The sequence below is a fragment of the Vombatus ursinus genome, unplaced genomic scaffold (assembly GCF_900497805.2).
Source record: "Vombatus ursinus unplaced genomic scaffold, bare-nosed wombat genome assembly UNPS02014778.1, whole genome shotgun sequence".
Taxonomy (NCBI): Eukaryota; Metazoa; Chordata; class Mammalia; order Diprotodontia; family Vombatidae; genus Vombatus; species Vombatus ursinus.
The window spans coordinates 5,004,829-5,032,333 of record NW_020954556.1 but is presented as its reverse complement, the minus strand read 5'-3'; the positions used below and the strand labels follow the sequence as shown (position 1 = coordinate 5,032,333).

Sequence of the window (27,505 nt, the reverse complement as noted above, 5' to 3'; positions counted from 1 at the left end):
TTGTGTTTCAGACATGTTAAACTTTTCAAGGGCTGTCCTGTATTGTTTTCAAAGATTAATAAAACACAGTGGTGGACAATGTTCAAGTCCTGTCTCAGACACATTTTATCCCTGTGACCCTGGACAAGTCATTGAAGCTGTCTGCCTCAGTTTCCTCATCTGTAAAATGGGGATAATAATAACAGCTGTGAATTGTGAGGATCAAATAAGATAATACTTGTAAAGTGCTCTGAAAATCTTAAAGCAATACCTAAATGCCAGCTATTATCAGTGAGGTATGGAAGATTTTTGGATTAAAGATGGTTCCGAAAGTTCCAAAATCCCTTGTACCGAACAAAACAAACTTAGTATAGCTAAACAAGGGAGCTCACACATCGCCTTAACTTGTAAGGGTATGTGCCTCCCTCAATCCTACCTACATGCTTTTATTTGCATGACACCACTGAACAAGGTATGATCATGTGTGATTTGTAAAAATGGATCTTGGTATATTCTGGATGCTTGCTTATTGATAATAACACATTTTACAGTAAATTGTAAAAATTCTTCTAGTCATTTATAAAACTTTTGAAGATAACAGACTAAAACTGCTAAAATGAGAGTATATTTTAGTTTGCCACAACATTTTCTCTGGGCAACTAAAATAAAATCATCAAAATGTTTCGGAATAATTACATCGATGTATAAAAAATATAGGAATGAGACCTGACCAAAGGACATTGTTGGGAGCATTATAGTTAAGTAGCATTATAGTTAAGAACAAAACTATCAAGTTCTAACTTATTCTCATTTTTTTTTAGTACATCTGTGTGCACATAATTCTCTATTTCTCTCAAGTTTGAATATTACAATTGTGGTTACTAGTCTCTATTTCTTCCTTTACCACTGCCCTCCAAACAAAACTTAATAATTATATAAAGACTTTTAAAAAAAGTTTCAATATTAGATTTGGGGGTTGCTATTTTGTTTCATTTAGCCCCTTCCTCCCAACTTAAAAGATTAAAATAATCAATTTTTTTTTTATAAGAGAAATTTATTCCTTGGGAAAACTCCTGGGTAAGGTTACTGAGTCAGCGATTGACAAAGTGAAGGAGGAAGCAAATGTCCAAGAGCTTGTTTAATACATACTGGTGGCGAGGCTTCCATAGTCAAAGAACACTTGTTAAAATATTTTGCTTTACAAAAATAGAGAATCAAAATGACTACTATTTTGCCACCTTGATGTTACTTACTGATCTGGGTTGTCCTGAGAATCTTCGATTATAGTCATTAATATCTTGATGCAATTCTGAGACATCCTGAGTCTGATTATCTTCACCAAAAACTGGTAAGAGTAAGGTAACCTGTATAAAAACAAACAAAAAAAGTCATTTTTATTACTCCTGCAACTCTTCAGGGATATAAATGATAAATTGCTGAATTTTTCAATAACATAATAGTTCATAATAAAATAATAAAATAGTGTTCATCTGTGCATGTTGCCTTTATTCATCAGAATAAGAAATGCTTAATTTGAGTCCTGTTTATTTCTTTTAATGAAAGCAAAATTGGAAGAAAAAAAACTGGATAATCAAATACAGTGCTCATTTATTTACAATTATTTAAATGCCTATATAAACACTGAATATACCCACTCTCTAGTTCTAATTTTTTTTGTTACCATGAGAAACTAATATAACAGCTATTTTTTGACCTGGGGATATTGGGTGATACAGGAATGATAGGAAAACATAAGATACAAAATGGCACCAAAATGTGATTATTTTGAGGAATAAATAAATGAAAGTAATATCTGTATTATCTGGGATTTTGATTTCCATTAAGACCTTCAAGTCACTAATACTTAAGACATTGATAAGTTCTTATTTGTACTGCAAAGGTGCCTAGTCTAACTATTGTCATTTAAATATATTAACTTAATGCCATTAACTCTTAATCATTCATGAGGGGAAAGAGGAAGGACTGCTAAAGACAATCTACCCCTATGAGTATTAAGAAATGTATTCTAGTTCCAAACAAATGATGATGGTTCTAGGACAACATGCAAAATACTAGGAGCTGAAATCTGGCTAGCCATGGAGAAGGGGAGGGAGTCTTTTGCAGGCCTTTCAACTAATAAGTGGGCCAAAAGGCAGCACAACATCCTATTGTCATTTTCCACTGTGTCTGAAAGTCAGGTAAAGCAGGAGATAATAAAGGAGAATGAAAATGAAGGAAAAAGGAGTCAATATGATATGAGAGAAAGGAGGAAGCCAGGATAAAGATAGAAGAAGCAGAAATTTTGTTTTAAATGAAAAATAGCAAACTTGCTATATAATAAATCAAGTGCCTTTTTGATGAGTATTCATTAGGAAATTACTGACTAGAGGAAGCAAGTTTCCAGTCAGCTGTACAGCATTTTTTGTCTGTTCCATGATAACCTTCAAAGAACTGACAAAATATGGCACTTAATTGGCATCAAGAGATGCCATAAATTAAATGTGTGGTTCAGTCCATCATCTGGATAGAAAATGTCAGCCAATACTGCTATATGGGGCTCTTATGTAAATTTAAAACAATTCAATAAAATTTATCCTTGTTGGAAATCAATGATAACAGTGAGTGATGTCTATAGTTTACACTTAGTTTTTAAGCACTTAAGAGAGTTAAAAGCTTCAGCCAATAATATAATTTTATATAATTTTGATGAAGAGCCTGTTTCAGTTTAGCTTCTTGTTATTTCATGTCTTTCTTAGGAATTGAATGATTTTAATAAAATTTTACTACTATCCGGCACGTATGGGGTATTCCAGCAGGACTAACCTTTGGTGTGAGGGCTTGCCAAGCCCTTTTCAGAGCTGCTCATGCACTTTTGGTATCAACCTAATTCACCCAACTCTCACTTGTGGCTCCAAAAAGCTGTAGTATGTGCAGTGGCAACACCACACTGTCTTGGCAGATGTGCTAAACCAGGCTGAAGGTAACTGACAGGCCTCAAACCTGTCGGTGAATTAGAGGGATGTCTACCCCAAACATATGAAGACTTTTCCCAGCAGAATGGGTGGATGAGAAAAAATTGTTCCAACAGCCATGAAGGTGGCTTAAGTAGGCCTGTGGAGCACTTAGAGCTTGGTCAGACATCAAAGATGCCAAGGTCATCCACTGCATCCCAGGTCATCGCTAGTCATCTTGACTTTTGTCCTGCCACTGGACTTCGATGACTCAGGAAGAGAGGAGAGAGTGAGGCTGATGACTTTGTGCAACTCTGCCTTACTTTCCCAAGCTAAGACATCACCTGTGATGTCAATGGTCATCTTCAAAAACAAAGAACAAACAACAACAACAACAACAACTATATTAAGTCTGGTCTGTGAAAAATCAACTCAACAAGTACAAAATGAGTGAAACGTGGCTAGACAATAGTTCATATGAAAAGTACCTGGTCTCTAGACTGCAAGCTCTAAGACATCGCCACCAAAACAGCTAACATGGACTATACATAAATGGAAACATACACAGTATCTACAACAGCCAGGGACAGAATACATTCAGTTTCAAAAGCCAGCATTTAAGAAATACACTGACTGATAAGGTAGAAAGTAGCCACAGGAAGACAACTAGGATAATAAAGACCATTTAGACCACACCATCTAAGGATGAGCTGAAGGAAATGAAGACTTTTTATCTTGAAGAAGGGACTTATGGGGAACATAAAGGCTGTCTTCCACAATATTCAAAGGCCATCGTTAAGAGAGAGATTAAACTTTTTTGCTGAGTTCCAAAGGGTAAAATGTTAGGATTAATGTATATAAGCTACAGAAGATTTAGGCTTAATATAAGGAAAAACTTTTTTGCAATTAGATCTGTTTGAAAGTTAAATGTGCTGCCTTTGGAAGCAATGAGCTCCTCATATCTGGATTCCAAGCAGGGCCTAGATGACTACTTGTTAAGAGATACGGTACGAGAGATTTTTTTTTTCATCAATAGTATTTTTTTTCCAGTTACATGTAACATTCATTTATGTAAAATTTTGAGTTCCAAATTTTTCTTCCTCCCTTCCTTTCCACCTCCCCAAGACAGCAAGCAATCTGATATAGGTTATAGATGTAAAATCAGTTAAACATATTTCCACATTAGTCATGTTGTGAAAGAAGAATCAGAACTAAAGGGAAAAGTCATGAGAAAGAAAAAAGTGAAAATAGCATGCTATGCTCTGTATTCAGACTCCATAGTTCTTTCTTGGATTTGGCTAGCATATTCCATCATGGGTCTTTTGGAAGTGTCTTAGATCATTGTATTGCTGAGAAGAGCTAAGTTTATCATAGTTGATCATCGCACTATGTTGCTGTTACTGGGTACAGTGTTCTCTTGGTTCTGCTCACTTCACTCAGCAACAGTTCATGTAAGTCTTTCCAGGTTTTTCTGAAACCATCCTGCTTGTCATTTCTTATAGCACAATAATATTCTATTATAATCATATACCACAATTTGGTCAGCCATTCCCCAATTGATGGGTATCCCCCCAATTTCCAATTCTTTGCCACCACAAAAAGAAATGCTATTAATACTGTTGTACATGTGGGTCCTTTTCTCTTTTTAATGATCTTTTTGGGATACAGACCTCGTAATGCTATTGCTGGATCAAAGGGTATGCACAGTTTTATAGCTTTTTGGATATAGTTCCAAATTGCTCTCCAGAATGGTTGGATCACTTCACAACTCCACCAACAATGCATTAGTGTTTCAATTTTCCCACATCTTCTCCATCATTTATCATTTTCCTTTTCTGTCATATTGGCCAATCTGCTAGGTGTGAGGTGGTACCTCAGAGTTGTTTTAATTTGCATTTCTCTAATCAATAGTGATTTAGAACATTTGTTAAAAATATAGATTTAATTTCTTCATCTGAAAACTTCCTGTTCATATCCTTTGACCATTTATCATTTGGGGAATGACTTGTATTATTATAAAATTGACTCAGTTCTCTATATATTCGAGAAATGAGGCCTTTATCAGAAATACTGGCTGTAAAAATTGTTTCCCAGCTTTCTGGTTTCCTTGTAATCTTAATTGCTTTGATTTTGTTTGTGCAAAACCTTTTTAATTTAATGTAATCAAAATTATCCATTTTGCATTTCATAATGTTCTCTGTCTCTTGTTTGGTGCTAAATTCTTCCTTTCTCCATAGAACTGACAGGTAAATTATTCCTTGCTTTCCTAACTTACTTATGGTATTATCCCTTATGCCTAAATCATGTACACATTTTGACTTGATCTTGGTATAGGGTATGAGATGTTGATCTTTGCTTAGTTTCTGCCATACTATTTTCCAGTTTTCTCAGCAGTTTTTGTCAAATAGTGAGTTCTTATCCCAGAAGCTGGAGTCTTCGGGTTTATCAAACAATAGATTACTACAGTCACTTACTATTGTGTTGTGTGTACGTAACCTATTCCACTGATCCACCACTCTATTTCTTAGCCAGGTATGAGACATTCTTGTTCTAGTAGAGACAGCAGAGATTTCTTCATCAGAACCCATCTCCATTGAAGCTTCACTTTGAGCACCACCTCTGTGATGTTTTCAGTATAGTACCAAACCTCACCCCAAATCTGATGTCATTTAAATAGGCATGTCTCCCTCAAGGGAATACTTAGCTTGGAAGTGAAAAGATTAAAATTAACATTACCTCTAGTTTCTACTGTATTAATTCTACAGTATAATTGACTTTTATAACTGAGTATGCATCTACCTAAAGCCATCTTTTCATGCACTTGAGTTGTACTCAGGAATTTTGCTTTCCCTCTGAGTTAGTTTAAAGGTATAATAATAATTATTATTACTATTTTCTATTCATCCTTTCCCTGGGAGGGAAGAGATTTATTTAGAAAACATATCTGAAATAAGAACATGGAATTGAAGGAGAGTCTTTGGAATTGTGAGAGATCTGGCTCATCACTATAGACACGTCATAAATATGGGTGGAACTCATCATGGCATCTCCCATGGTGGCCATTCTCTTCTCAGGCAGCACAGTGAATAGCTGGGGTGTCTCACTATTATGCATAGCCTCTTCATTATTTTTTCTTAGTTCAATAAGTTCAGGTGTCTCCATCCCAAGTGGAACTGACAAAAAGACCACAGAGATTATGAGACCACTGTCCGCAGAGGTAATGAAGCCTGTTTCATCAGGTTTATCTTCATCACTCTCTTCCTCCTCCTTCTACTCCTCCTCCTGAGCATAGTCACCAAAGGATCAGCTCTCAAGAATGCGAGAAGTCAGTCCGGATCTTCAAGGTGGGGTAGGAAGAAGGAGGTTCATATCGCTGCATAGCAATCAGCCACAGGGGAAGAACTTTGTGGGTAGTTAGTCTAACTGGCATCCTCAATGAAATCCTCAACTCATCAGACAAATCTCCTGGCTACTTCTTCTTCAACTGAGTCTCAGACTCTTTCCCTTCATCGTAAAGGTCCTTGTGAATTGTCAGCTTCGGCTTGGTCTGCCACTTGAAGAAGGCATCATGTAGTTTCTGGTAGTCAATGTCAATCTTCCCCATCTTGAGTAGAACCTTCTCACAAATTTTTGACTTCATGATCTTCTGTTCTTCCTTCTCCTGAAGAGCATCTCCTGAATTCCTGTCCATCTGATAAAGTCTAGCAATTCAAAAAGTGGCTTCTCAATCCCCTGCTTGCCCTGCAGGTATTTGTATTTAAAGCACCAGTGGCCTGTCACTGGAATTGAGTTCCTTGTGGTCTTCAGGTGCACCAAAAGCTTGGGGTCCTGGGCTATCACATCATAGATCTCTACCACATCTGGCCAGGCCACCAGCTGTTTCAGTTCAGCCACAGTAAAACTGTTCATCCTCTGCAATTTCTTCTTGGAGAGTTTGGGAGCCTCAGGGTTCTTTTCCTGCCTATCATCATTGCTGTCATCATCACTGTCTTTGTGCTCTTCCTCAAAGCCTTTCTTTCTTGGGAGCTGCAGTTTTCTGGCTTGTCTGATGTCTAATTAATTGTCTAATGTGGCCGAACATGCTGCCAAAAATTATGTTAGCTTTTAAAATATTATATCACATCCTTGGCTCATTAATATGAATACTTTACAATTTATAAAGCATTTTCACTACATTACCTCATTAGGTGTATATAAAAAGTAATCCTTGGTGTCATGGAACTCAAATGCTAGAATTTATCTCTTTCAGTTCTGGTGGCCTCTAGCACATGTTTATAGTGCTTTTCCTTTGTGTTAATTTGCTTTGCATCCCATCATAAATATTTCATCACCACTTTGTCAAATTTCTAAAAGGTCATTAATGAGATCAAATATAAAGTATAAGTTGTAAGTATAAGGTTGTAAGCCTTAAAGCACTATATAAATGTCAGGTGCTACTACTATTACTGCAAGCTGTACAAATTTAGCACCTACTGAATACCTCTCAAGATAGAACTTGGTGGCTATTCTGATTATATATCAGAAGCTCAATCTTTCAAGGACTAAAATGACATTTCCCCACATTACAATAAATATGGACCTCAAAATATCTTAGAGAACCCAACCAATAAACTGCACCAGACCAAACTGTCACATACAATAACTAGACATAACATGGGTGATTCATAATAAGAACAAAATGATTAACAGATGTCACCATCCCAAATATTCATAATCTCTAAGCTACATGAAAACTCAAAGGTATGGAGATCTAGCTTAGAAAACCAAAATCATTTGAGAAACAGAATGAGGTACATAGTGTCTCTTTGTGTGCTGTTGAAGTTGTACTCATTATTTCTCAGTGAACCTACAAAAGATGAGTTCATATGCTAATACTTTTGTTCAATTAAAAAAGCAGTTATTTTATCCTCTTGTGCCCTATTCAATAAAATATCTAAACCCCATCAAAAAGATGAGAAGAATGAGGTGACAATCATAATGCAATCACCCCCCCCACTTTAAGCCTTTTAAACCTGTCCTCTCTCCTAGTTAAAGTTTTCTTATCCATGCTGACATTTCAATCATGATAGTTTAAGTTGCAGATGTTTAGTGAGCCACTTTCCTCACTTGTGTTTCCTTTACACAAACAAATACCAATTTAAAACAATGGACATATGCAAATTTCAATTTATTTTGGATAGTGCAATATGGTCACAAAATAGAACATTTTTTTTTGTTTGTCTGTCATTTTGAGCTATTCCGACTCTGTCTCCTATCCACATTATAGAGTAAACTAGGAAAAAAGTAATCTTTTCATATCAGGTAGTTTGTAGTACACTTACTACACTATAAGTGTACATATACACTATACACTACACTATACATATACACATATGTACATATACACTACACTATAAGTGTACATATAAATGCTTAAGCCTGATAAGAAACTTCTTTTTGATAATGCAACAATGACTTCTAACTTCTTTGGTGACTTCAAGGATAATTCAGTTTTATTAAGATTATGTATTTAGTTTTGATTCTTGAATAAAAATGCAAAATAAAAAGCACTAGACAAATTTAGTTCTGCTAATGAAATAAAAAATAACTGGTTAATTTGGCTGCCAAAAATAAATGTATTTGAAAATTAAACTAACATTAAAAATATTTCATGGACTCAACACGTTACCGTTTGTCTGCAGATTGGACAACTAATGGCCCCAAGCCATGAACCATATCGCCAATATGCAATAATGCAGGTACCTGGTTAAAAAAAAAAAAACAATGACAGGTGGGTGAAAGTTTATTATTTGATGAGACAGTTTCAAATTTGATGTATTTTTATATGATCAACAGAATTGTAACTAGAAATTCTTGTGCTCTGGGCAAATTCAGATGAAGCAATAGAGCGAGGGGAAGGGGATGGAGGAGAGAGATGGGGCCACAGAAGACAATCTATCCCATGTGGGTGTAGTCATACTAGGAGGGGCAGCTTGGCCCATAAGTCATTCAGGGAGGATGTGGCAGTGGAGGAAAGTAGCATATGAGGTCATGTTCTAGTGATGGGCAAGGCAATGGAAGCAATAATTCACTGTATGGGATAGTCTAATTGTCCACCACTTGGAAGGAAGAGCATGCCTTAGATTTCAATATCTTTGAGAAAAAAACGTTGTGGTACCATCCTGGTTCTAGCTCTGATAACCAGCTTACTATATAAACATATATATTATTACAGCCAAAAAATTTAGCAATTAACTTAAAAGTTATTCTAAACATGGATAATCAAGTAAACATGCAAATTAAGCAACAATTAATATTTAAATTTTTTTCATTTAAATTACTGATTAGGTTATATATAGGCTACAGATACTCTAACATTCATACTGGTTCCATGAAAACACTACAATCAAGTAAAATGACATTACCAGGGGAAAGATTAATCCGTCAAATGATGTTAAAATAGGTTTCTGCAAAATTGTAATTGATTTCATTTAACCTTTATTAACAATATTATTGCAAAATGACAGTTGTTGGGGAAATTTTATAAGGTTGAATATTTTGAGTAACTTAATTCAAATGTTTTACACCTAAGTATAAAATATTATAACATGAAAGAAATATAATTATAGATATAATTACCACCTCTATACTGATTCTCATATCTACCTATCTTGTCTCAAATTTTCTGCTGACCTCCAATTTTGCATCTCCATCTGTGTTTCAGACATCTCAAATTATCTAGTAGACAATCTTAAACTCAATATGTCTAAAATGGAACTCATTATCTTTCCCCCCAAACCCCACCCTCAGTCCCCTCCCCACCTTTCTTATTTCCTTAGAGGGCAATACCATCCTCCCAATCGCCCTCAGACTCACAACCTAGAAATAATTTTAGACACCTCATTATCTGTCAATTCCCTCACCCTCCTATCCAATCTATTCCCAAGGTCTGTTGATTTCACCTTTGCAACATCTTGAGTACTCCCCCTTCCCTCCTCTGACACTGCCACCATTCTAGTACAGGTCTTCATCATCTCATGTCTGGACTACTGCGATAGCCTGTTGGTGGGTCTGCCTGCCTCAAGTCTCTCCCCACTCCAATCCATTCTGCATTCAGCTACTAAAGTGATTTTTCTAAAGTACAGGTCCCATCATGTCTCCCTCCTACAATAAACTCCAGTGGCTTCCTACTGTCTCCAGGATCAAATACAAAATGCTCTAGTTAGTATTTAAAGCATTTCATGACCTAGCCCCCTCCTACCTTTCCAGCCTTCTTACATCTTACATCCCAACACACACTCTTTGATCTAGTGACACTGGCCTCTTGGCTGTGCCACAAACAAGACATTCCATCTCTTGGCTCTGGGCACTTTCTCTGGCTGGCTGTCATTGCCTGGAATGTTCTCCCTTCTCAGCTCCAACTACTGATCTCCCTGGCTTCCTTTATGTCCCAACTAAAATCCTACTCTTTCTACAGGAAGCTTTCCCTTACCCCTCTTAATTCTAGTTGCTTTTCTTGGTTAATTATTTCCTATTTATCCTGTATATAGCTTGTCTTATATATATTTATTCGCATTTTGTCTCCTCCATTATATTGTAAATAATAATAATAATAATTATAGTAATAGATTATGGAATACAGGCACAAACAAGAAGAAAATAGAGGATGGTAAAAATGAGACTACATTACTTTATTAGAGTCACTTTAATTATGTCTGTTACACTAAATAGTGAAAGTTGATTTTATGTACAATCTTCTTGTTTGTTTCTGTGTATTTGAAAGGTTTATATTTAAGGACTATTGAATTTAAAATTTAAAAATTTTTAAAAGAAAGCTATAAGCACAATTCTTCAGATCAAAAAACATTTCCTATTGCTTTGAGACCTGAGAAAATAAAGCCACTTACACAACTCTAAACCAGCATTTATTGAGCACGTACTTATATTGTACATGCTGAGGGACAGAAGAGGGATGGATGCTGGGAGAGAGGCTGTATACAGAGTATAAAGTGAGCCCTGCAATTAGTTTAACATCCTGAATTAGCCCCTGAAGTGGATGTATTTTAAGTTCTTCCCATTTACTTCTTGAAAATACTTGTATACAGTTTAATTATCTCAAGTCTCAAATGGTTTTTTTTCCAGAATGGTCGAATCAATTTACAATTCACCACCACACTACTAATGTAGTATGCCAATCCTCTCACAGCTTCTCCAAAATTGGTTATTTCTTTCTTTTTACATCTTGCCAATTTGGTAAGTATAAGGTCAAACCTTGAGTTATTTTAATGTGGCCTTTGTTTGATTTGGGAGCAGTCTTTCACACACTAGCTTACAATTATTCCCTAAAAAACTGTTCATATCTTTGGACCACTAACATTATAGAATGTCCCATGGTCTCTTTATGTTATTTCCTGTATATTTCTGACATAAAACTTTTATCAGAGACAACTGATGCAGATTTTTTTCCCCAAATGATAGTTCTCTTTCTTATCCCAGGCAAAATAATTGTGTTTCTGCAAAATTTCATCTCTGACTCTTAGAATCCCTTGTTTCCACAAGAGACACCTTCTGCACGAAGGCTTTCCCAGTTCCCACCAAGTGCTAGTGCCCCCCCTTTACTTTATTTTTTCATAAATACAAATTTTGTATATTTATGTACATGTTGTTTCTTCCAATAGAATGTAAGCCCCTGAGGACGACTGTTGCATTTTTATTTCTGAATGCTCAGTGTTTATCATTGGTGCCTTGCACACAGTAGATATTTAATGAATACTGACAGACTGATAAACTTAATTGAATCTGTGTATTTTGTTTGCCACAATGTTCTCTAACCTGTGGTACAGTGGAGAGAATGCTAGATTTGGAGTCAGAAGACCTGTGTTTGAACCATGGTTCCAACATTTCCTATACATGTGACGCTAGACCAACTCATTTAGCTTTTCTGAGCTTAGCTCTTCATCTGTATAAAACAAAGGAGTTGGTACTAGACCACCTCTAAGATTCCTTTCAGTTGTAAATCTGGGATTTCATGATCTCCTGATTGGTTAAGAACTTTGTTCCCACCCTGGCTGTGAAAGGTATTTTCTAATATACTCCTTTAATTCTTTTTTTATAATGTGGTCTTTTATATCTTGTATGGCTTGTGGTCTTGTATCTCTTTGAAATTTTTTGTGGTATATGGTATACAATGCTTGGTCTGACCTACTTTCTGAAGAAATACATTGCAATTTTCCCAGGAGTTCCTATTAAAGAGAATCATTCCTTCCCCCAATAGTTTCTGTTCCTAGGTTTATTGAATACTGGGCTGCCCTGGAATTAAATTGTTTCTGATTCTTGCTTAGATTCTTGGTCTGTACCACTAGGTTACTTTTCTATTTTTAAACCAGAGCCAAATATTTTGCTGATTCCTGCTTTATAACACAGGTTGAGGTCTGAAAGAGCTAGTCTCCACTCCTCCATCCTCCCCTTGCCCCTTCCTTAGTACTTGTCCCCAGTATTCCTTTATAATTCAGGAGATTTCTGTGCCTCCAAATGAACTTATTATTTTATTTAGTTCAGTTTTATGAAGTAACCTCTTGGATAGTATGCTTACTGTAGCACTAAAAATCTTCAAATTAATTTAGTTAGTATCATCATTTTTATTATATCGGGGCTGCCCAATCACAAGCAATAACTATCCTTCCAAATGAATGTCTTCATATTGGTAGTCATAGATGAGACTCAGAGCTAAAAGGGAGCTCAGATACTCCAACACCCTTACTTTAAAGATGAAGAAAATTATGCATAGAAAGGTTAAGTGACTTACCCAGGGTTACACAGCTAATAAGTATATGATGCAGAATAAGAACCCAGGTCTTCTAGATTCCAGTCCAGAGCCCTATCCACTATATCAAACTTCCTATTTTGTAACTGTATTATAGAATTCTTGAGTATATCATGGCAGGTTGACTTCCAGGCATTTTATGCATTTTATAGTTGTTTTGGGCCCAGAAATCCCACTTCTGGGCATAAACTCCAAGATATAAAAGTCAAAAAAAATCTTATATATACTAAAACATTCATAACAACATTTTCTATGATATCCAAAAATTACAAAGTGGATGAGTATCACAATTGGGTAGTGGCTAAACAAACTAAGATATGTGAATATAATGGATTATAGGAGTGAGAAATTCTGAGAAACTGGGAAGATCTACATGAATTGATGCTGAGTAAAGTAAGGAGAACTAATATGCAAAATGAATATAACAGTGTAAAGGAAAAGAACACTAAAATTAAGCTGAACTCTGTAACTGAAATGACCAGTCTTGGGACCAGAGGAGAAAAAGGATCATTCTTTTTTGGAGAGGTGAGGGACTATCACTGCAAACTGTTGAATGTGGTATCAGATAAGATGATCAGATCAATAAGATGTTAGATTAAAATGGAATAAAATATAATCAAAGAAAAATAAACTACATAAACAATAAAATAGCCAAAGCATGAGAAATTGATCTAGTAACTTTCAACCAAGTGTCACCTTACCATCCAGTTTCTGCCTTCCTGCTACTCAGTAGTTAAGCTGATCTATAGAAAAATTACAAACCTGAGCTGATTTCATCCAACAAAAATGTATGGTGTGTAATGACTTCAGCCTCCACTATTCTTCTGAAATTCTCCTACTCATCTCTTAAATCCCTTTCTTATTCCCCATAACTGCTCCAAATTTCTCTCTCTACTAAAGCCTCTAGCCATACTGCCAAGTCCTCACATTTAAAACTGACGACAGCCTCCTTCACTGAGATGATTGAGGCCATCCAACAAAAGGTCCCTTCAATTTCCCACCTCAAAACTTAACATCATTGCTCATATGACTCCTTTTAAGGGGAAGAGGCATCCCTAAAGCCTTTCTCTTGTGTGAAACTGATCCCATCCTCTCCAATTTTCTCAATACTTTGCTTTGGCAACCATTTTCCTTACTTTTATGCATCTTCATTATCTCCTTCATGATTGGCTCCTTCCAATTCAATAAACATCTATTTAAAAACTATTATATGCAGGCACTGTGCTATATCTAAGAGATAAACTTAAAAAAAAAAAGACAATATTTCTGCCCTCAAGGGGCTTACAACATAATGACAGGACATATACTTTTTGGTTGGATGTGTGATTGAATTTTTTTTTAACTAGACTGAAGGGAATTGCAGAAGTTTCAGGACAATGACCAACAAAATTGAAGACTAGACATTGTCTCTGATCCTTACAGTGTCTCAGATTACTCCAAAATAGGCATTATGCAAAAGACATAAAGCAATATTCCTACAATTCAGGACATCAAGAACCCAAACAAGGTTAAAACTCAATGAACTAAAAAAGGAAAATGCTAATCTCTAACCTCTAATGGCCTCACTCAGCACCTCCTCCCCTACCACACTCCCAGAAGCAAGGTTGCAAAAGCCATCCCATGAGCTTGCAACAGAGTTCAACTCTACCCTGTCTACCCCCACCCCCACCCCGCCTGTTCCCCTCTCCTCTCAGTGCCATTGAGATACACAGAAGAAATTTGTGCAGGCTGCAATAGCTATGTGGCAATGCTCTGTATTATAGCTAAGCTTGGCCTGAAAACTGAGAAACAGAGAGAATGTGGATAAGACATGTGTATGACTGTGGGTACTACACTAAACCTGATGGAAAGTGCCCAGCATCCAGTTCAGGCCAATTTTGTCCCCCTCCCCCCCCAATAAGTTACATGGGTAGAGTCCTAGGATGGTGAACTGTGAATTGCCCAGAGTGGGAGGAAGCTGAGACTCTTTGAGAACTAGCCTTCAGGGAAACTATAATCAATGGAGAGGAAGTCAGAATGTGAGCAAAAGAGGAAAAGGAAGGGGGAAAAAAGGATGAAATTACCAAAGATTTAGGGAGGAAGAGAATTCAATTAAAGATGATGACTATAAACAGATAAACGAACTGGGAAGATGTTAATAGCAAAGGGAAATATGGCCTCCAGATCAGGAAAAAAAAAGAGTTCAAACATCTATGAACAGGTATTATAAGGCAAAGAAAAATGAGTCAACACCTGATGAAGCATTCTCAAGGAGAATGGAACCCCATTAGGATGTTCCTGCTTTAAAAGAGAAATAAGAATTATGAAAGCAAATTTATAGCCTGTATAGCAGAAATAATTGGCAGAATAGAAAAATTTGAATTTACAGTGGAAAGCCTGACCAAAGAAACAAAAGAGAGGATAACTAATTGGTAATGCAAATACACAGAAGTGAAGGGCCATCTGGAAGAAGAGAAAACAAAAAGCAGTAATATTAAAAGAAAACATACTCTCCAAACAAGCAAAACATATCATTCTCAAAGACAGGTTGTGTAGAAAAAACTCAAGGATTATAGGGCTCCCAGAAAAACACAAGTCAAGAACCATAATGCAAGAAATAATACATGAAAATTGTCCAGAAATTCTGAACACGGAAGACAGCGTCAATCAAAAGAATGCAAAGATCACCTCCAGAGAAAAAACCAAAAACCTCTCATGTTGAAAACTTCAAGACTCATAGTGGTTACATTTAACTAGTCTACTGACAAACAACAAAACCAGTAAGTAACCAGGAGAAAGACTTTAAAATGTAAAGGAAAGAAAGTTCAAATAACACAAGACTATTCTGTACTCATGAGAAAAAAGTATGAGAGAATGGAATAACGTGTTCTGAAAGGCAAAGGAGCTCAAGATGCAATCCAAGATGACCTACTCTGCAAATCTGAGCCTACCCATAAATGAAAAAAGATAGACATTCAATAAAAAAAGAAGCATTAAAACATTCCTACAAAGAAAAACAGCCGAAGAAATTACTTGTGTCTCAAAATACCCCAACAACAGAAATACAAGGATAAACTAAAAAAGCAACCAAAAACAACAAAATAAAAAGAGACATAGGAAGATTCCTACATGTAGAACAACATCCTCTCTATCACTTACTCCAGAAATTGTTATTTTTAAGAGTGAGAGACAACAGAATAAAAGAGGGCCAGGGAGCAAGGTCTACAAGGCAAAGAAATAGTTTTAGAAGAAGGAACCCAAAATAGGTACCTCAAAAGTTTTAATTCCATGAGGAATATAGATATTGGATAATAAAATATGATATAAAAATGATTAACATAAGGACATAAGTTAGAATGAAATTTTTTTAAAAAAGGAAAAAAAGAAAGAATCTTAAAGGTCATCTAGTCCCACACCTTCATTTTATAGATGAGGAAACTGAAGCTCAGAGAGGTTAAGCAACTTACCTGTCGTCACACAGACAAAAAGTAGCAGAGCCAGGATTCAAATTCAGGTCCTTTAATTCCAAAATTTGCATTCTGGGCAGCATATGTGGTACCTCCTCCTTTTACAAGAAGTCTTTCCTATTTCTCCTTAATTGTTCATTCCTTCCCTTTAAAACTAGCTTGAATTTATCCTGTAATCATCTTGTTTGTACATAGTTATTTGCATGTTGTTCCTCCTCCCTCGTTTAGACTATAAACTCCTTGAGAGCAAGGCCCGTCTTTTGCCTTTCCTTATAACTCCAGAACTTAGCACAAAGCCTGGCAGGCATTTAATAAATACTTGCTTTTTGAAAATATTTTTATTATATATTTTATTTTTGCCTAGTTAAATGGCATCCATTTTTACAAAATTTGAGCTCCAAATTCTCTACTTCCCCACCTCTTGAGAAGGTAAGCAATTTGATATAGATTATACATGTGCATTCATACAAAACATATTTCCATATTAGCCATGTTGTGAAAGAAGCCACAAACCGCCCCCTCCAAAAAAAAAAAAAGAAGAAAAATAATAAAAGTTTAAAAAATTTTTCTTCAATCTGCATTCAGACTTAATCAGTTCATTCTCTGGAGCTGGATGGCATTTTTTCCTCAAAAGCCTTTCAGAGTTGTCTTGGATCACTACTGCTTAAGTCCTTCAGTTAACCATTGTACAATACTGCTGTTATTGCGTACAATGTTCTCTTGGTTGTGCTCACTTCACTTTGCATCAGTTCATATAAGTCTTTCCTGAAAGCATCCTGCTTGTCACTTCTTATAGCATAACAGTATTCCATCACAATCACATACCACAACTTGTTCAACCATTCTCCAATTGATGGGCATCCCCTCAATTTCCAATTCTTTGCCAACACAAAAAGAGCTGCTTTCAATATTTTTGTACATATAGGTCCTTTTCCTTTTTCTCTGATCTCTTTAGGATACAGACCTAGTAATGGTATTGCTGGATCAAAGGATATGTATACTTTTATAGTTCTTTGGGCATAGTTCCAAATTGATCTCCAGAATAGTTAGATCAGTTCACAACTCTCCCAATAGTGCATTAGTGTCCTAATTTTTCCAAATCCCCTCCAACATTATCATTTTCCTTTTCTGTCATATTAGCCAATCTGATAGGTGTGAGGTATAATAAATACTTTTTGACTTGACTTAACTAAAGATCCTAATTTATGGGATGGTATCTATTCTTCTTCCAAACTTTTTGAAATTTGTTCTCCCCAAATCCCAGGTATATGTCAAACTATTTTCAGCTTTCCTCTCCTATGTCACAGACTTTAAAAGAGAATGGTAACATCTCCCTGTGGTTCCCATTCCAGCAACCAGTTCTTCCATGAAAGTTAAAATTTCCCCATCTTTTCCTGGATGAAACTATCATTGAGGTAAGTCAAGAATTTATTAATCATTTTGCTTTAGGCCAAAAGTTTTTGCACATGTCTGAGCAACTGAAATTCCTCAATCCAAGCTTCTGATCTCTTTTCCAAACTCCTCATCTATTTCTTCTTTCTGTATATGTGGTGTATAGTGTACATTAATCAATTAATGAACAAGCATTTACTAAGTAGCTACTATGTGTTGGGAATACAAAGACAAAATAATAGAATCTGTCGTCAAGCAGCTTACATTTTATGGGGGCCAAGAATAAACAAATATAAGTATACGCAAGCACTGTAGTCAATTTTAGTCTAAAAAAAAAAAGGAGAGAGAAAAAAATGCTGATTTTTCTCTAGTGTGTGCCAAAAACCAGGATATTTAAAAATAGAAGTGCAGGAAGGAGAATTTCTCCAGTGGGTCCCCACAACTGCTAAGGCTTAATGTTGATCTCAGATGAGAACCCACATGTAGCACAGGTATTAGAGATATTCTTCAAACCTAACACCCTGACACTTGAATTGACAGGATGAGTCTCCAAAGAGGGTCTGCTATATCTCTCCTCATGGTGCTGGGGTGGGGGGGGGATATTTCTTTTTTTTTTTTTTAATTTTTTTCAATCAGCAAAAATCTGCCTTCTCTCTCTCCCATGCCACTCCCCACACCAAACAGAATGAAAAACAAAATCCCTATTACAAACATGTGCATATATTTGTGTGTGTGTCTTTTTTTTTTTAATTGGGTCTCCCTAACCCACTCAAGCTGGAAGTGTAGTGGCTATTTACAGGCCATGATCCTGCTACTGACAGACATGGAAGTTTTGACCTGTTCCATTTCTGACTGGGGCCAGTTTGTCTCTCTTTAGGCAGTGTGTTGGGTCCTTACTCCAGGAGCTAACCATACTGGTGCCAGACTTAATGTAAACCCCTGACTGGCTGTAGCCTTACTGAAACTCTGAACTCTTGAATTCAAGTCATCTACCAGCCTCAGTTTCCCCAGTAGCAGGGATTACAGGCATGTACCACCCACACTCAGCTAGAGAGAAGTTTCATTTGAGCAATGGAGTTCAAAGTCAGATTATTAAGCCAGGGTTCAAGAGATCTTTAAATCTGAGTGTCTGATTCCACTGAATTGCGTAATGTGACCTTGACTCTTAAATGCATTCTGTGTTTGATGGTGTGGTTTGGTATTCTTGACCCTGGACTGCCTTGTAATACATTAACTTGTTATTTTTTAATCCAATGTGTAATTTCATATAATTATAAGAAATTCTAGAAGTGAGAGGAAAAAAAAGCACTGATTGCCCCTGGTTCTGTATTCATTAAGACATTCTGACTCAATATTATTCTCAGATACTTTGGCAAGATTTATTTATAAAATTCAGATTACATATTTTATTCTTTTTTCCTTCAAAGAATATTTTAGTCTAATAAAGCAATCTTTAGGGTTTTACCCCCAGTATCTTACTCAGTGTTCCTTTTGCGCAGTTTCGTTGCATTATACTTAAATTACATGCATATAGAGTTCTTATCCAGTTAGGAAACTCCTACTATGGGAATTTCTTCCACCAACACAGATCCCAATCAGCCATGACTTAGTAGACAAGTCCTAGAAAAGTTACATATGGCTTAATTCATCTGCCCCAAGCCACACAATTACAAAGTGTAAAAGGCAGAATCTGAACTTAAGTCTGTCTCCAAGCCCCAGTATCCTTTGCTGCAACTATGTAACTGGATCTAAGAATTTTTCGTCCCTTTTGATACCACATAAACATTCAGAGAGATTTGGTAGACACCATCTGAAAAAGAATCTATATTACTTTTCACTTCAAATACCATAACTACTAATATAGCAACATAGTGGTAATATTTTATATAAATGGAAATATGCTGCTTTTATTCTCCTCATCCATTTAATCTTAATTTTGAGTATGATCTTAAAAAAGAGATTTATCATAATTTATAGCCATTTTGGAATACTTATTTGGAGGCTAGTGTAGATCAATCATAATAAATTAAACAATAAGCATATATTTTGTTCAAATCAGATGAGATGAGACAAGCTGATAGTCTAAATTGGTGTTGTGGCTGTATAAGTAAAGAGGAGAGAGAAGTGAAAGATGTTAGGGAGGTAGATCTGAGAAGACTTGACAGCTGATTGGATCTGTGGGGTGAGAAAGAAGGAAAAGCTGAGGAGGACACAGAGGTTGTGAATGTGAGTGACCAGAAAGATGGTGGCATTTTCAACCAAAATGAGAAGGTTTGTGAAAAGGGTAGTTTTAAGGGTGAGGATGATGAGTTTTGTTTCGGACAAGTTGATTTTAATTTGCTTATGGGCCAATCAGCTTGAAATATCCAAGAGACAGTGAGCAATGTAGGATGGAACTCAGGAAATAGACTCAGGTTAGAAATAAAAATCTAATGTTCAGTTCTGAATACAGTTTAGGAAGGAAAGAGTAAGGCTGGAGAACAACCAGAGGAAGGCAACAAGAATGTTAACAGTCACAAAAGGATCATTTGAAGGAACTGAAGATATTTAGCTTACAAAATTTAAGCTTCTTGAGGGCAGGGACTGTTTTTTTTTTTTCCTTAGCACCTAGCACAGTGCCTTGTACCTCTTAAGTGCTTAATAAACGCTTGTGGTATTGAAGTAAAAAAAGAAGATTCTTGAGAGACAAGATAATTGTCTTCCAGTATTTGAAAGACACATATGAAAGAAGAATTAGACTTGTTTGACTCCAGAGGAAAGAACTAGCAGGTAGAACCTGCAAAGGAAAAAAAAAAAGAAAAAAAAAGCTGATTTAGGCTTGATTTTAGGAAAAACTTCTTAACGATTAGAGCTATCCAAAAGTGGAATCAGAGGTGGATTCCCTCTCTCAATGGAGGTCTTCAAGCAAACACCGGATAGCCACTTACCAGATATGTTGAGATAAGGACTCTATTCCAGTATGGGTTAGAGGAAATGGCCACTGAGGTTCCTCCCAACTTTGAAAATCTGTGATATTCTGGGACTTTTCACTTTAAAAAACAAATACATAGGATCTGATCTAAGCAAAGGAAAATGCTGTAGGGATAATGTAGAATGTTGAACTTGGAGGGTAGGGATGGGGATTAAGATCCTAAGATCATAGATTCAGAGATAAAACGGATTGTGGAGGTCATACCCTTTACCACTCCATTTTACATGTCAGCTACCCAATATTATAGTTGGATTTCAAATCAAAGTCCTCTGACTCCACAATCAAACCTTCTTTCCATAAAACACACTGGCTTTATCACAGTTAGCTGACTGAAAGGTGATTAAAAGCTAAACCATCCTTTTTCCTCTAGTATAGACATACCTTAATATTTTAACCCTCCCTACCACACAAGCATGTTGTATAAATGAGATATTTCTACAGTACTCTGAGGGCAACCAAAAGGTAAGAATTATATACAAACAAGCTTTTATTATTATCATTAACCTATGATTATAACTAGTATAATTATCTGAAATAATACCTTAGCTTTACTTAGTGATTTTCCAAAGGGTTTAATGTACTTTGATACATTTATCTTCACATCTCTGTGCTACAAGTTGGGAGCAAGACAGCCTCATATTACAGACAAAGTAGTGGAAATGATTTCCAATTGGGTTGGTAATCAAACATTAATCAACTTCAGATCTCTACCAGATCTGTTGTGACAGAAGAGGTGTTTCTGTTCATAAAATGGAAATACCCTTCATTACCATATTAAGTATAAAACACATTCATAAAAAGTGCTTAAGTGCTGAGGAGCAGGTATTATTTAAATGCATAATTAGAGAAGTAGTTATTTCTACAGTCTGGTAACAATGATTAACTCAGGTCATGTGAGTGTCAAGTAAATAAATGTAGTTCCTTACATATTTTACATATTTTGTTTTCTGTATTTGGTCTCATAGCTTTCACATTTGGTAATAATGTTCTAGGAGCAACCATTTTTCAGAAATACCTTTCTAACTAAAAGATGCCAAGTCAATAAGCATTTATTACATAGCTACTATTGAGCCAGGAACTGTGTTAAGTGCTAAGGATACAAAAAAAGGTGAAAAACAGTGCCTGCATTAGCTCACAGTAAACAGCTATGTATAAAACACACACACACACGCACACACACACAAATAAAATAGAGGTAATCAACAGAAAGATGGTTCTAGTATATAGGGGGATTGGCAAAAGCTTCTTGCAGAAAGTGATATTTTAGCTGAAACTTAAAAGAAGCCAGGAAAGCCAAGGAAACTAGAAGGAAAAGGTGATAGGGGAGAGAATTCTAGGCAGGGGAATGGCCAGTGAAAATGTACAATCAGGAGACTAGGAATGTCTTGTACAAGAAACAAAAAAGAGGCCAGTGTCACTGAACTGCAGAGTATACTGAGGGATGCAAGGTATAAGACTGGAAACATAGGAAGGTGTCAGGTTATAAAGGGCTTTAAAACACAAAAAGAAGATTTTATATTTGATTCCATAAATGATAGGAAGCCCTGGCATTAACTGAATAGGGGTGAGGTAACATGGTCAAACCTGTGCTTTTGGAAGATCAGTTTGACAGCTGAATGGACGCTGGACTGGAGTGGGGAAAGACTGAGGCAGGGAGACCAAGCAGTAGTCTACCTCCATCTAGCAGTGAGGTGATAAGGGCCTGTACAAGGGTGGTACCGGTATCAGAGAAGAGAAGAGGTGTACACCTGACATGTTCCAAAGAAAAGAACAGGAATATTTATTTTTTATCCTTTTACTTAGATACTAAATAAAGAAACTTAGTAGCAAGCTAGCATAGTCTTTCACTATGACCAAGAAGATGAGATATTTCTCATACAACCTAATAGAATGTCAGGCTGAGTGACCCAGTTTGTCTACACAAGAAGGGAACACTTGAGTATGATGTTGTTTCTCTGTCCCAAGGCTGATTTCAGGAGGAGCAATGCATTTGCTGATCAAAACTAGCTATAGAAGCCTACTGTTCTCAAACATTTACGTAGTAAAAAGACCCAGCTTAAACTCAGACACACATCAAGGAATCATAGCCACATCTGGCTTCAGAAGCCAGATGTTTTCCTTCCATTTCTGTCTGTATTCTGCTAATGTGCAAATAATCTGGGAAGTGATTGTATATATTTTATGTAGACATCTTGTGACCTATAGTAATGCTTATTATATAATGTCAAAGTTGGGGTATAGACATGAGAGAGCAGATTGTCTGGATAAGGCTGTATTTAAAGCATCTGACAAGCTTTGTATTTCACTGAATATTCTGAGACTCCTTCACCTTAGGGTCATGCTTGATAGGACCGTCAACTGAACACAGGGATGGATTATCCAGTTAATGGGTTATCTAAGCAAGTTCTTTTTCTCTGACAAAGCTTTTTTTTTTTTTTGGTCATTTTACTGTCCATTAGTATTGCCAAATGTCAGGAGAATGTAAGAAACTAAAATCAGTCATTACAATTTATTAATTGCTCAGAAAAAAATATTTAGAGAAGAGACTAATGTAAAAGATGAGATGATAAGATTAGTGAGAATTTACTCAATTGTTCACTGTATGTGAAGACCTGTACTCAATGGTACAGATTTCAATTCCTATGAAGATGGCATGATCATAGATAATGACATATTGGCTCTAAATCTTTCATGATGGGATTAATAAGAATAGAAGTAAAAGGTGAAGAAAATAACAGCATCATTTAACAAATTCAACATTAATTCTTATTTGGAAATTGAATCTTATTAAAGAGGAGAAATTTCTTATTCAAGTGTGAGTTGGGGGGGCAGAGAAAAGGCAGGGATTCACCTGAGCTCTTCCAAATTCTCCTCCAAACAACTTAAATAATGCCTCAAAACAAATTCTAGAGCATCAGAACCCACAAAAGGACAGGGTGAAACAATTTTCCAGCCCAAGACAACTCAGAAGGTCAGCAAGAAAAGTCTGTCACACCAGAATGAGAGTGGAGCTGTGTCAGCATAGACTGTGCCCCAGCCAATAAACAGCAGGTCTTGTGGGGGGGGGTAACTGAATCAGCTACAACAACAGCAGCTTCCAGAGTTCTCAGTACATAGACAGTAAGGGGTCAGACAACTGGTTAGAAGAAGAATACACGGTTCTCTTTGCTGGCACTGAGTGTAGTACTCTGTTGCAATGCCCATACTTGGGTCCAGGCTGCAGTCCTGGGTCATATTTTGAGGGCAAGGAGAAACACTAGAACACAAGAACTTGCAGCTACAGAGGAGTGGGGGACTGTGGTCACAGTTCCACAATGGAAAAGAGTGTTTATGGTCACTCACAGATCACAGCACAGGCCAGAAGAGTGGTAAACACACCTCTCCTTAGATCATACTACCTTGGAAGAACTAAAAACTTACACACACCCCCAGAACTAGCTCTGAAAACAGCTGCACAAAAACCTGAAGTTTGGCACAGTGGTCCCTCCACCACAGAAGCAGAGTTCAACTTTAACATATAAAGTTAAAAGTCAAGAAAGGCTAGAAAAATGAGCAAACCACAAAAAAAGAACTTGATTACAGAAAGTTACTATGGTGACAGGGAAGATCAAAACACAACCTTAAAAGAAGATAACAAAGTTAAAACTGCTGTATCCAAAACATTAAAGAAAAATGTGAATTGGTCTCAGGCCCCCCAAAAAAATTCCCGGGAGAGCTCAGAAAGGATTTTAAAACTCAAATAAGAGAGGTTGAAGAAAAATTGGGAAAAGAAGTGAGAATGATGCAAGAAAAATTATGAAAAAAGTATCAACAGCTTGGTAAAGGAGGCACAAAAAAAAATTAAAGAAATAACATCTTTAAATAAAAAACAGACCAAATGGTAAAAGAGGCACAAAAATCCACTGAAGAGAAGAACACCTAAAAAAAAAAACAACAGAATTGGCCAAATGGAAAAAGATATACAAAAATTCACTGAAAAGAAAAAGCAGAATTGGCTACATGGAAAAAGAGGTGGGGGGAAATCACTGAAGAAAAGAACTCCTTCAAAAGCAGAATTGGCCAAATGGAAATGGAGGTACAAAAGCTTACTGAAGACAATAATTTCTTAAAAATTAAGTGGAAGCTAATGACTTCATTAGATATCAAGAAACAATCAAACAAAATCAAAAGAATGAAAAAAATAGAAGAAAATGTGAATATCTCATTGGAAAAACAACTGACCTAGAAAACAGATTCAGGAGAGATAATTTAAGAATTATTGGAATACCTGAAGGACAGACATGATCAAAAAAGAGCCTAGACATCATCTATTAAGAAATCATTAAGGGAAACTGCCCATAGATTCTAGAATCAGATATATCACCTCCTAAAAGAGATCTCAAAATGAAAACTCCCAAGAATAGTATAGTCAAATTCCAGAGCTCCCAGGTCAAGGAGAAAATATTGCAAGCAGCCAGAAAGAAACGATTCAAATATCATGGACCCACAGTCAGGCTAATACAAGATCTACATTAAAAGTATGGAGGGTTTAGAATATGATATTCCAGAGGACAAAGGAGCTAGGGTTACAACCAAGATTCGCCTACCCAGAAAAACTGAGTATAATCCTTAAGGGGGAAAAAAATGGATATTTAATGAAATAGATGATGAGGGATTGGGTAAAAGGAGAGAGAGAAAGGGTGAAAGGAGAGAGACAGGGAAAGGGACAAACAAGGGGAAAAATAGGAAGAAGGAAAATACACAGTAATCATAACTGTAAAAATATTTTTATACTAAGTTTTTCTGATAAAGGCCTCATTTCTCAAATACATAGAGAACTGGGTCAAATTTATAAAAATAAGAGCCATTCCCCAATTGATAAATGGTCAAAGGATATGAACAGGCAGTTTTCAAACAAAGTAATCAAAGCTATCTATAGTCATATGAGAAAATGCTCTAAATCACAATTGATTAGAGAAATGTTAATTTAAGAAAACCTCAAAGGTAACATCCCACACCTATCAGATTGGCTAATATGACAGAAAAAGAAAATGACAAATGTTGGAGGGGATGTGGGAAAATTAAGATACTAAGGTCCTGTTGATGGAGTTATGAATTGATTCTACCATTCTGGAGAACAATTTGGAATTGTGCCCAAAGGGCTATAATACCATACATATCCTTTGACCCAGCAATACCACTACTAGGTCTCTATTCCAAGGAGATAAAAAACAAAAAGGAAAAGGACCTATAAGTACAAAAATATTTATAGCAGCTCTTTTGCTGGTGGCAAAGAATTGGAAATTGAGAGGATGCCCATCCCCTCATTGAGAATGGCAGAACAAGTTGTGTCATATGACTGTGATGGAATACTATTGTGCTATAAGAAAAGACGAGCAGGATGCTCTCAGAAAAACCTGCAAAGACTTACATGAACTGATGCAAAGTGAAATGAGGAGAACCAGATCACTGTACACAGTAACAGTAATATTGTACAATGATCAAATGTGAATGGCTTAGCTATTCCTTTCCCTCTCCAGATTGATCCTTCCCCTGTAACAAAAACAAGTGAAAACAGAAACAATGTGTATTTCTGAAAACATATACAACACTGTGTTCTGTCTCCTGTTTCTCTACCATGAGGAAGGAAGTATTTTTCATTATCTTTTCTCCAGGTCCATCAATGTTTTTCCATTTACTCGGAGTCCAACTTCTTTTTAGTTATATTTTCACTTGTAAAAGTCATTGTTTCACTTGTTGTAGTCATTGTGTATTTATACCATACAATATTATTCTATTCCATTCATATGCCACAGTTTTTTCAGCCCAATCAATTGGCACACAACTTTGTTTCCAGTTCTTTGCTGTCACAGAATGCTGCTATGAATATAGTAGACATTTATTTTTGCCTATGATTTACTTAGAGTATATGCCCTATAATGGAGTTACTAGTTAAAGGATATAGACAGTTTTGACTTTCCTTGAATATTCTAAATTGAAATCCAGGATGGCTGTCTCAATAAAATTTCACCAAGAGCGTGCTTGTGTTGGTGTACTTGTGTTCCTGCAGCATCTCTGACACTTACTGCTTCTATTTTTTTGTCATCTTTGCCAATTTTCAAGGAATGAAGAGAAACCTGAGCTGTTTTCATTTCCATCTCTTCTGTAATTGGTGATATGGTACTTATTTTCAGGTAATCATTTGCAGCTCTTTTGAAAACTGTTCATATCCTTTGACCATTTATCTACTAGGAAATGGCTCTTAGGGAAAGGTTATATTTTTGTGTCAATTCCCTATACGTTTTGGATATCTGACTTTTATTGATGACACTTGATTTAAATATCTTCCCCTCTCTATAGTCTCTTTTCTTATTCCATCTTTATTAATTTTTATTCATGTAAAACCTCAAAAATTTTTAGAAAGAGAAAAATGGTAATGCTATAAATCAAGAATGCTTCAGAAAACACAATAAATCCAATAAATAAACAAATTTGAGAAGGGCATTTTTCTAGGGTGTTTAGCATTATGTGAGTTATCATTTCAATGACTCACTGAATCTCCAAAGTGAAAGAGACCTAGTAGGCTATCAAGTCCCATTCACATTTCTATAAGAATCTCTCAGGTAGAACAATAGGAGGGCATTTAGTTTTTGCTTACAGACCTCTGACCTCTGGTAAGACTTGGAAAACCTCTAGCTCCCTGAACAATGTTTTCCACTTTCATAGAGCTCTAGTGGGAAATTCTTTAGATCAAACAAAAATCTTGGCAACTTCCACCCATTATTTCTAGTTCTGCCCTCTGGCCCCAAGCAGAATAAATTTAAGAGCCCATTAGAATATGACTGTATTAAGCACAGTGATTAAATATGAAAAAGAAAAAAAGTTGAGATTACAAGCAGCTCTCTAGAAAAATGTGTACAAAGAATACACTTTTAAGTTTAATCTGCATTACTAACATCTTCTCCATCACTTTTTTAAGTCTAGA

At 36.1% G+C, this 27,505-nt stretch overlaps 1 protein-coding gene across 7 annotated transcripts in view; it reads right to left on the bottom strand.

The window, feature by feature from the left end:
- The window catches only part of RNF170 (ring finger protein 170), a 58,738-nt gene that overhangs the window by 5,671 nt on the left and 25,562 nt on the right, over window positions 1–27,505 (bottom strand). For all 7 annotated transcript variants that reach the window (XM_027865558.1, XM_027865562.1, XM_027865563.1 and 4 more), the window contains exons 5-6: window positions 8,599–8,672; window positions 1,233–1,343 (exon numbers count right to left, since the gene is read on the bottom strand). In XM_027865558.1, the coding sequence (XP_027721359.1) occupies window positions 1,233–1,343; window positions 8,599–8,672 (185 nt within the window). The remainder of the gene's footprint in view (window positions 1–1,232; window positions 1,344–8,598; window positions 8,673–27,505) is intronic.